We start from the raw sequence: 12172 nt of genomic DNA, 5'->3' as shown, positions 1-12172 counted from the left end.
TGGTGGCCTTCCGCTTTGGGATCAGCGCCCACACCCACTGACCATGCACGTAACCTTGGCTTCATTCTAGACTCCTCTCTCTCAATGTCCAGACAAGTCAACGCCGTATCGTCCTCCTGCTTCAACGTCCTTCGCATTCTCAAAAAGATCTTCCGCTGGATCCCCCTCGAAACAAGAAAGACTGTCACCCATGCACTGGTCACGAGTCGACTGGACTATGGCAACACTCTCTACGCCGGAATTACAACAAAATTGCAGAAAAAGCTCCAGCGCATCCAAAACGCATCAGCGAGACTCATATTAGACATCCCGCGCCAAGAGCACATCACCGGTCACTTAAAAAACCTCCACTGGCTTCCCGTCAACAAAAGAATTACTTTCCGCCTTCTTACCCACGCACACAAGGCCCTTTATAATCTTGGACCAGAATGCCTCAACTCCCGATTGTCCTTCTACTATCCCACCCGCCAACTTAGATCATCCATCCAAGCCCTCGCCGCAGTCCCGCACATCCGAAAAACCACCATGGGTGGCAGATCCTTCTCCTTCCTGGCTGCCAAGACATGGAACTCACTCCCCACCCACCTCCGCCTTACTCAGAATCACATCTCCTTCAGAAAAGAACTGAAAACTTGGCTATTCGATAAACAATGAACCCCTCCCTCTAGCGCCTTGAGACCCTCTGGGTGAGTAGTGCGCTTTATAAATGCATGAACTTGAACTTGAACTTGTGTTGAACACTTCTTGTGATTCCTAGGAAATCGCAAATGACCTACGTCATGAATATTAATGAGGTAGATTGCAATTTGTAACTCCCTAGGAATCGTCAAAATCACAAGGATGGTGGCCTGCTGGGGTCAGCAGACCACCATATCTGTGATTGCTTTTAAATAAAGCAATATTTTTGGGGAAATGCAGCCCGTTTTCCTTAAAGCAAAACGGGATGTGTTTCTAAAACAAAAATGAAAAGTGGGACAGCTGCCTGCTCTTAAAAAACTCTGTAACAAACAATCCAAAAGGGGAAGGGGTCCCTTGGGGACCCCCTCCCATTTGTAAATGGGTTACTACCTAGTTGAAGCAGGTAGTAAAATGCAAATGTTTTGCAACCGCATTTCGGTCACAAAACATTCCTACATACCAATGAGAGTTGGTATTAGGAAGGGACTGAACATGCACCTTCCTAATAGCGAATCACAAACCCATTTTGCTATTCGGTAACAGGTTAATGAATCGCAAAATAGGGTTTGCTGCATCTGAAATGTATTTTTTGCGTCCGCAAACGGGCTGATTCTGTGAAGTGGCCCATTTGTAAAGACAAAAATGCTTTATTCATGCGCCCCTAAAACCCTTCAAGAGTCCCCTCCATTAAAAGAAGGTTCCCATTTGGTTAGCTTTGTGGTCTGCTCTGAGATTCTCCCACATGCTGGTCTCTGACCCCCTGTTTGTTTTCCATCTATCCCACTTTCTTTAGTCCCCAGTGATGGCTCCCTCCCCCTTGGGAGCCTCAACTCCATCCCTTCTTTTGGAAACCTAGGAAGTGATGCAGTCAAAGATGTGTACCTAATGAATGCTCTCATATGTCCCTGCTACCCAAACCAGTGCGAAGAGATATGCTTCAAAGAAAGAAACACTAAGGATGCCTGATGTAGATCTCTTTTCTCTACCCACTTTCCTCCATCCTGTCGTTTCCTCTTTCAGTGGATTCATCCACTCATGGCAACAACAACATTCAGTTGACAGCAGCCAGCCAGGACCTGAGGTTAGTGACTTTGGCAGTCAGAGAAGATGACAGGTGGGCCTCACTACAAAGAAATGGATCGGGAGTTACTGCATTCCTGCCAAGTGCCATGAAGTAGCCTAACGCAGTTTGGTCTGGTGGTCCGCATCACTGCACTCAAATGCAAAGTCACGCATTTATAGCGCCTCCTGAAGCTGCTGGAAAATGGAGACCAGAGAGCTGCTATTAGCGCTCATTGAACAACGCATGACCGCGCGCTGCTGTGGCAGCCCAGAGTGTGTTACAGACTGCACTAGTGGTGCAGTGCAACTACTGCACTGCGCTGGTTTTTAATTATTATTTATATCTTCATTTGCTGTTCCGGTCGTGCCGGCCAGGCTGGCTCAGCTATACTCTCCCCCTGGGGCTGCAGCACCACAGCAGCATTTGCAACATTGTTCGTTTGCCACCGAGACAGGAAAATAAGTAATTAAGTGGGCGGTGCACGTGGGTGGAAGTTATGTTTGTAAGTTTCATTTTGAAGTTGCCTGTGCCTCTCATAATGGTGCCCTACTGTGACTGACCGGACAAGGCTACTTCGAGGCACCTCTTCATGGCTGTGGCTCTCCCAGGCACTCTGGTGACTGAGAACCTGCCTGCCCCTGGACCCGCTGCAGCTGCTACTACCATGTTGCAAAGGCAAATACAACTGTTGGTTTTGAGGACACACGCACAGCGCTGGTAAAATACGAAGGGCCTGCAACCACGCTGCCAGACAGTCAGCCACCCTTCAAAGGGGTGTGCTCAAAGCAGGATGATGGTACAAAAGTGGGTGGTAATGGACGGAGCATCTGAATCAATCAAACACACACACCCAGTCAACTGATCTGGGTTTAATCCATCACCGTTCTTTAGCCCATTCTGCCACCCCAGTTCAGACATGGCTATATGCAAATCAGTCTGACCCTGTGCCTCATGGGAACAGTCCAGCCCGTACTGCCAAGCCAAGGATGACAGCCACATCCTTGTGCAATTGCTGGCACAGGAAAAAAGCCTGGCCCCAGAATCACAAGACAATAGAACAGGCCAGGAGGAGCCATGACCGGCTTGGCTCATGCGTGATCGTGGCAGGAGACAGAGCCTTGTGCTGACCTCCCTATGTTGACAGCACAGCACTGGATGCTGACACTGCTAGGGGTGCATTCAATCAGGGCTGCTGGGGGTGCACCTAATTAAGACTCTCCTTAGCTTTTCTTCCAGAGTTGAGTGAAGATGCTTCCATGTGCACAATATTCTGATGCATAGTGATTGCTCAAGGAGCCACAATAATCCTGTCAAGGCCTTAAAACAGAATCGCAGAGATATAACGCCAGTAAGATCCTGTAGACTCCATTATAGACAGGCCCTTGTGGACTGTAGTGAGACTATCAGGAAAGAGGGGTGGGAGAGATTATATGAAGCTAGTGTTATTAAAGACTCCAGACTTTTTTGGAAGACTATTAGTGCCCCCTTTTTCCAGGACAGCCAGAATAGCACTGCAGATGTTACACTCCCCACAGATGAATGGGTTTACCATTTTTTGAAAGTCTACAGGAGCGGAGGGGACTATGTCAGCACAATAGAATGTGATAAACATGCAAATGGGGGTGTGTGAAGTTAACCCCACCTACAATTCAGGAAGATGCAAAGGCACTTAACCAGTCCAAGAACAATAAAGCAGCTGACCCTGATGGCATCCAGGCTGATCTTTATTCTGGTAAATTTCTATTCAGGGCTTATTAATCCGACATCCTAAACCTAAGCTGCGCCGCAATCTCATGCCCATTAAAATCCTGGTTTAGTGTAATAATTGTTCCCCTTTTTAAAAAAGTAGATAGGTCAAATCCCAAATGTTATTGCCCAATTTCATTGATTGACTCCACATGTAAATTAATGGACTGTTCAGAAACATGGATAGTAAAAAAGGGACATTTTCAGACATCCAGTATGGTTTTAGAAGAGGCCTCGGCACTGTCGAGCAGTGCCTTAATCTTAATTTGGTGATAAGCAAGTATACGCTGGCAAATACCAATAAACTCGATCTGGGATTTATGGATCTGACTTTGGCCTTTGATTGGGTGGTGAGAGGGAAACTCTTGTAAAAGATGCTGGGAATAGGCATAGATGCACCCTTGGTTCACTTCCTAGCACAGATGCACACAGATGTGACGGGTAGAGTCAGATATGGGGCAGATGGCAAATTGTCAGCTCCGATCAAAAATAACTGTGGTGTCAGACAAGGGTGCGTGTTAGCCCCCTTCCTATTTTATCTATATATCAACAATTTGGAGAGCTATTTGAATGAAGGGGTGATTGATGTTCCAAGGGTGGGTCAGAGAAACCTCCCCGCATTATTATATGCAAACAATTGTGGATTAATTGCAAGAATTGGTGTGGGCTTACAAATTCTTTCAAATAGATGTTATGACTTTATGAGCAATCTGGGCTTAGAGGCTAACACAGCTAAGAGACATGTTATGGTGGTGGGGAAAGCACACTCTAAAATAAGATCCTGTTTTATTAATTAAGACAAACTACTTTAGGTATCAAATTGTTCCTACTTTGGTATCCCCTTTGATCATAAAGGCTGGAGGTCCCATCTCCTACAAGTCAGGATGAGGAGCTTTGATCAAACTCTTGAAGCCCTATTTACTTCTGCAAGGTAATTGGCCTCCAAACTAATCAAGGCAATAATTACAATCTAAAAAGCATGGTGTTGTGTTGTTATTTTGCATGGGGCCAGCATCTGGGGATTTTGTAATATGTCAACTTCACAAATTATAGAAAACGCAATGAATGATAAGGAATCAGCACCCATCTAAGAAATGTTGATTGGCAGTCTTTGATGTGCTCAATGTATAAGAAAGTTTATGTTCTTGTAATAAATAAGTCCGGACTGTTGTAGAATTTTCTGATTCAAAATCTTTATTTATGATAATCCAAGACAGGCAAAAAATCCAAAAGCATGTGTGGATTTCCCCTCTTAGCCAACGCGTTTCGTCTCAAACACTGAGACTTCTTCAGGGCTAAGGATAAAGAGTAAAGGTGATTACACACTATTCAACCTATACATGCATCTTTTTCTGTTGGTTGTTCTTGGAACACCAACCAAATAGACATTGTTTTAAGACAATACAATTTAAAATACATGAAATATAAACTAGGTATATCCGAATTGGCTAGCATTTAAATTGATGTTATTAATGAAACAGAAAACACGAAAATGTTCATCAAAATAAATATATTTTCACAAAGAATAATTTGAACTTTTTATATAGGGATACAATGTTAAAAAAATTCATTTATACATTGAGCTCAACAAAGACTGCCAATCAACATTTCTTAGATGGGTGCTGATTCCTTATCATTCATTGTGATTTTTGGGCTGTGCCCTTGAAGGAACAGATGGGGTTGTGTTCCTTGGAGTCATAAGCACCATTACCTTAACTCACAAAGTCACAGGCATAAGCAGGTGCTGTTTTGTTTTGCCTCAACCCTTGCTCTTTGAATTTAAATTATAGAAAACGCTTTTCTCAGAAGACTAATGCCTGCTCCCCCTAGCCTCCCGAGTATCCTATATCATAAGGAATTGGGGCTAACCCCTTTAATACATTGAATTCAAACTGCCCCTATTATGGTATGGTGCTCAATTTGGACAAATGAAGACCCAGCTATTAATCGAGCAATGATACAGGATTGCTTAAGTTATGATTGTGCTCACAAAATACCGTCGCATAGCTATGTTGAAAATCAGTCGGCACTCATGGGGGGGCAGGACTGTTTCTCTAACCCCCAGCTCACTACTTCCATTACAAAGCCCCACTTAAAGAAGGAATTTTTTTAAACACACTAATGGATGATGGAACTTAGCAAATAGACTTTAGCCGATTATTCCTCCCTGGTTCAACCAGCGTGGAATACGTGCACGAAGACAGGCAGTTCTTGCCTGCTTTGCCCCCTGTGACCCGCAGTTGAACTGCAGCTTGGTGAAATTCTTGAAAGAGGTAGAAATAAAGATGCAGAAAACTGACTGACCGTCATGTTTTAGAGGTTATCAAACAAAGCACAATCCCTTACCGGTATTCCACACAATATCAAATACGGAAGGTGGAAGAAAAGAGAATACTGGAACTTGTCCCCTTGCCCCAACTTACAGAGGACATTTAGAACAATATGTTTATTATTTTAATTTTCCCTAACATATATTAAATCTCATGAATTTTTTATAGGAATTATAAATATATATTTCATGTGAATGTAATTTTATTCAAGTAATGTATTTAAGGATGTTTTTAAGGATGAATTGCAATGGTTTTAACTAACTATGCTAATAAACTATTACTTACTTACTTACTTACTCCTCCCTGGTTAGAGCTGAAAGAATTAAGCCATATCTTCTTTTCCCTTTTAGTGACTCTAAAAGATTTTCATCTTATTAGATTTAGATTTAGCGTTCCTCACCTGACCTTGCACACAATTGGAAAAAAAAACTTTCTTTAAAGCGATGCCAAGTGTTTGTTTCTCTGGAACCTAGGACACAACCATTCTAAGTTATGGTAGTAACTAAAGTCTCCTGCACCTTTAGGCACCTTTTTGTAACTGAGAGAGTGTTTAATTACTTTTATCATCAAAGGATTTTGAATGCACTAGTAGCACTCACAGCCTCTGCCAGTGGAGGAATGGAAGTGAACTTGCTTTGCCCATCTACATTTCCAATGTCCTCAGTGTGTACATCTTTTGAAGGCCAACCAATGGCTCCCAAGTGGCTCCCCTCCACATTAATGTCACTATGTATGCAAAAAGGACTCCTGTGGTCTCATATTTCCCCACAGTGGAAATTTCACCGAAAACATTTTATATACTGCTTGCTACGTAAAGATTATTTTTTGTGATTCAAGCCCAAAAAAGATGACAGAAAGAGAAACTTATGAAACCTCTACATTGAAGGTACCAAACTATAGTATAAATACTAAATAATGGACAATGTTATTAAAATAGACGTATTCTATATAGTTGAACATGATACAACATATTGCAATTGATAGTTTTCTAGGAATCCTATTGGGTTTGAAGGACATTCTTATGAATAACACAGCAAACTAGAAAACTTTACACTTCATCTGAATTCATTAATTTGCTTCTGCAAATCTGCTGAAATGTGTTTATCTTTTCCTGACAATTATTCTGCTACTTGGAAAGAGGTGCAGAGACATTCACGTGCATGCAATTATAAGAGGATTGACATACTAGCTGTAGGAGTTTTGGCAAAATATCAATTAAAAACATTGTTTAAAAAATATTATGTCAATATTATTAGAATGTCTAAATTATCCTCAACATTGTGTGTTTGATTGTGTATTTTTATAATTTTTTTATTTGTGTAACATAATTTATTAATAATGACATTGTTGAAAATTGTCTTTTTAGTTAAATCCATGTCTAAAAAGAATACATTTATAAAAAAAAGTTTTGCAGCAGGATATTGTGATTTTATGAAATAAGGGTGGGGAGATTTTTAAAAATGTCGGTATTTCAATGTACATTTAATGCTAAATGAGTATTGCAAATTGTTTTAATTCATTGTGTTACATTTTATATTTTTTATTACTAATAACATCTAATTAATTAGAGTATGTATTCATTATATTAGTTTTAAAAACATATTTTACTGTAAATATTTACATACATATTTCTATTACAAAAGTATGAAAATTAAATATACATATAGATTTCAATTTAAAAATGCTAAATCATTTTAGATGTGTTTCATTGAAAACTTAATTTTGCTAATTTTTGTTAAAATAATGATCAGAGTTCAAATATTTTTAATGTTTTAGTAATGTATCATTATGTTATGTTTTATAGTCGAATGTTACTTATTTTGTGATGATTAAGTGAACAGTAAATTTTTGGGGAAATATAATGATTTTGCATGTGGGTTTTCAGATTTATGGGATTTTATGGGATTTGATTGCTTGTGGAAATCTCTTTTTGTTTAAAATAAACCAATATGTTTAGCTTTGATTTCCTTTTTAAACACTTTTTGGGGGTTTGTTATGGCTCCTAGATACTTTAAATTGCTCCGCGGGATCACTATTGGATTGGTTATATTTTTGCATGTTATTTGGACTCTTCTCATAGTATTTTTCCAATTTTTCCTGGATTAAATATGTTTGTCTATGTAAATACAGAGTAGTTTCAGCAAATACAGAACATTAAGTGGCTCATTATGATGGTGGGCAGAGATCAGTCTGCATGTCACCATAATGGTGATGGGACCGACTGCCAGAGGTGCTGTGGTCTTACCTGCCCAATTAGGTACCCACGGCCATTGTAATCTGGCGGTGGGTAAATGAGATTACAATGGTAATCAGCCCCTAAGTGTTATGTATTCCAATTACTTTGGGTGGGAAACATTTTAATGTGTGTGTAATTATGTGATTGTTCTTTGGAAATGTGTAGTTTATGTGCTGTATCTATTTTATGTGACAGATTAAGTTTGATATTTTTGGTTGGTGAGGTTGTATTTCCTAATGTAAATATTGCATACATTATTTTATTATATCAGTCTTATATCAAAATTGAATTTTATCCGTGATTTTTCATTAAAATAAAAGCATAATCTGGGGATTAACCACTATAACGCCATTAAGCTATACATCAACCGTGCTCCAGTGGAGGTCACATTAAAAAACAGCGAGCAGGGACTATGTCTGGTTCTGGGACCAGATGGATTTTCTTTTTTTTTTCTTTTTCATGTAGAGTTGCAGAGGAAGACCTTTCTGACATAAATATGTTTAAAGTGAAAATAAAATGAAGCTATGGTCCCTGGTTTGTTCTGTTACTGTTGCAGGCACTATGTTTAGTGACCTAAGTGGGGTTTGCAGAGATGAGGAAACACTAAGTTATAGCTATGTGAGGAATATGTGTGATATTACACAAAGCTCGAAGTTTGCAGGTCATTGTGGGAAAGAAAATATCATGTGATCCATGCAATGAAAAATACATAATCTATGGTAAAGAAATGTTTTTATAACTCTGATTCTTTCTGAAAGCTGGGAAGATCATAATGTTAGCACTGCATACCATTTGTAGTAAAAAACATGCTTTCTTGCACAGCACATTTTCCAACAGAAAACGTTTTGATATATTTTAGCTATTTTCTCTGTCTTCTCATGAACCTACACAAACCCTAGGTACCTCTAAAGTCTCCAAGGTATGTGAACAAAGGCATAGATGCATTGTGTGGTAAGAAAAGTTATTAAGGATTAAGCATGAACTGCTGCAAACATCCCAAAAAAGGATAAGCATTGAGCAGGGACTTAGCTGTTGAGAGGGTAACATTCTCATGAACTGCCTCCTGCTTTACGTTGAATCTCAATGAATGAGTGCTTTTATAAAATGTTTTTAATGCAGTTTTCTTATTAGTTAAAAAAAAGATTTGAACTTTTACCTCCTTCTCTTTAATCCTCTGTCCCAGCTGCTCCTGTTAATGCTTTTTGCTGTTTGGTGCAGGGTGCCATCAACATGATGGAGCTTTGCACCAAACTGTTTTCTTTTTTTTTTCAAATTAATTTTTGTTTAGTAATAAAGAAGGTAATGGTCCTCTCTCCATGGGAATCATCTCACATTGTGAAGTGGGAAATTGCTGACATATTTGCTGAAATTGTGGGGCAGAGCCCCACAGTAAATTACCTTGCTGCACTGCCTTGAGTCACAGGGAAAGGGCAGGAATAGTCCATATGTATCCAATACAGTGCATTCCTGTCCTTACCCCCTGTGCTGGTGCCATTTTGGCAGCCTAGCACCAGTGCAGGCACCCCTGCAAAAGGTGTTACAGGCTGGAATGTTGTTATGTAGGAAGGGGCACTTTCCAGCACAAAAACAATCCTAAGAGCGCACCTAGAAAGAGGATTAATTGAGAAGAAATAAACATAATTCTCCTCTGTATGCCTCACCTGGAGACACGTAAGATTCTGACGCATTCCTAGGATTTCAATTCCTTTATATCTGGGAATGTGCTAAAATCCATGTGAGTTGCATGGGAACACTCACCCCAATGCCCTTGGAATGCCTCACTTGAGCAGAATTTGTGCAGCGTTGCATTACTCAATATTTGTGAAGCCATTGAAAGCCATGCAAAGCCACTTTGTGTCATGGTTGTACCACATTGCGCACTGTAAGTTTGATGCAAAGCCCTTATAATTATGCCCCTTAGTGTTTTACTGTCCCTTTCCGCCAGGGTTTGAGTGACATGACAGAAAGTAAACAAACAGCTATATGTCTGCCCATCCTAGTTGAGTGGACAGACATATAGTCAATTCTCAGATAGCCCTGACTCCATCAGGCAGAGAGTCAGTGCCATGGCCAAACTATGGTCCTCCTGCTTTTAAATCGGGCAGGTGGATCACTATGTTAGCGGGGAGGGAACACTGTTGCCGTTGCGACTGAGTTACATCTCTGTCAACATATAAATGGGCCTTGGGGCAGCAAATCTGTCTAACTAAGCACAAAGCTTGATTTGCAAATTTGTTAAATGTGTCCGGATTACTGTTCTAAATGTTTTATATTTTTATACAGGAATGTGCCCTCGTGCAAGTTTACGCAGAGCCATCTTCACATCCTTGTTTCTCAGACTGTAGATCATTGGGTTTATCATTGAGGGCGTCACAGTGTAAAACAAAGAGGCAATTTTCTCCTTATTTCCAGAGTTTTTAGAAACAGGTTTCATGTACATAAATATAGCAGAGCTATAGAATATAGTAACAACAACCAGGTGTGAGGCACATGTGGAGAAAGTTTTGTATTGACCTCCTGAAGAGCGCATTCCTACAATGGTAACTATAATGCAGACATAGGTCAAGAGAATTAGGAGGCTTGGGATTAACAATACAAAGATTCCAACAACAAAAACCACCATCTCTGCATAAAAGGTGTCCATGCAAGCAATCTTTATCAGACCATTGGGTTCACAAAAAAAATGGTTGATAACATTATGGCCACAGAAAGGCAACTGAAGAGTTGACACTGTATCCACAATAGCCATTAAACTGCCACTTAGCCAGCAGCAGAATGCTATTATGATGCAAATGAATTTGCTCATCATGACTGTATAACGCAAGGGAAATGAGATTGCTACATAGCGATCATAGGCCATAGCCACTAGTAGCAGAGATTCTGTGCATGCCAAGATCAGAAAGGTGAACAACTGTGTTCCACATGCAGCAAAGCTGATTTTTCGCCTTACAATTAGATTCACCAGCATGTTAGGGACAATTGTCGATGAGTAGCAGATGTCTATGAAGGAGAGATTAGCCAGGAAGAAGTACATAGGTGTCTGAAGGCGAGGCTCATGGACACAGACTGCAATCATGGTAATGTTTACAATGATAGTGGTCAAGAATATTAATAAGAACAACACAAGAAGGGTGATCTTCAGACCAGGATCTTCAGATAAACCAACCAGAACAAACCCAGTAGCCAAACTTCCATTATTCATCTCCATTCAGACCCCTTTCTCTTTTGTCTGTAGCAAAAAGTGAAAAGACCCACACAAAAAAGATTATTCGTAGATGTAGGATTTAAAAAGCTTCAAAACTGCTTCACAACCACTTGTTCTGATATAATGCACTGATTACTATCTTGGCTAATTCAGTATTGCTCCAAAAGTACTAGTCAGTGTAGATCCTAAAAGAGAAGAAATTAGAAATGTAGTATTGCTCCGGAAGTAATATTCAGTGTAGATCCTAAAAGAGAAGAAATAAGCTTCTGGGAACATTTACTTCTAAGATGTACTTAAAGCTAAAAAACTTTATCTATACAATGACATATATTTCTGCATTTGTAACTTACAGTAGATCAAATGGAAAAGGTGCTTCATGCACAGTAGTATCTACAAAATAAATATAATGTTAGTAACTAAAAGTCTGAAGATATAGCATAACCTGATGGGACATCAAGGGGCTCATTAGGATGGCGGACGGCGGACGGACTTGCGTCCGTCCGCCACCCTAGAGGAGGAGAGACCATTCGCAGAGGCCGTGGCGGTCCCTCCAGTGCAATTAGGATGTGACCGCCAGGGTGGCGGTCACATCCTCTATCTTTAACATTGTGGCGGGTGCAGCTTCAAGCTGCACCCGCCGCAATGTTAAAAATGCATGCACTGCATTTACGTGCACAAAGCGGCAGGCACCGCGCGGTGCCTGCTGCTTTGTTCACGCATATGCAGGGGGGTACCATAGGTACCCCCCATGTGCACCCCCCACCCCCCCTTCACCCAGGGGGCCCGCAACGGGCCCCCGAAGTGAAGGTCCGTGTGCTTTTCCACGGCGGAAAAGCCATCGCGGAAAAACATACATTTTACACCATCCTAATATGGCTGGCGGTGTCTGATAGACACCACCAGTCATGTTAGAG

General features: G+C 40.6%; 1 protein-coding gene across 1 annotated transcript; it reads right to left on the bottom strand.

Annotated features, from left to right (window-relative positions):
* Window positions 1–10328: 10328 nt before the first annotated feature.
* On the bottom strand, window positions 10329–11261 carry LOC144763027 (olfactory receptor 2D3-like). Its single transcript, XM_078648339.1, has one exon. It carries the CDS (start codon window positions 11259–11261, stop codon window positions 10329–10331), a length of 933 nt encoding a protein of 310 aa, XP_078504465.1.
* Between the last annotated feature and the right edge of the window lie 911 nt (window positions 11262–12172).

The sequence above is a fragment of the Lissotriton helveticus genome, chromosome 6 (assembly GCF_964261635.1).
Source record: "Lissotriton helveticus chromosome 6, aLisHel1.1, whole genome shotgun sequence".
NCBI lineage: Eukaryota > Metazoa > Chordata > Amphibia > Caudata > Salamandridae > Lissotriton > Lissotriton helveticus.
The sequence above is the reverse complement of the archived record's forward strand: the minus strand, read 5'-3'. Positions and strand labels throughout refer to the sequence as shown.

What these genes read in the sequence shown, in the direction of transcription:
- LOC144763027 (XM_078648339.1), bottom strand. Translation starts at nt 11,261, where the DNA reads ATGGAGATGAATAATGGAAGTTTGGCTACTGGGTTTGTTCTGGTTGGT.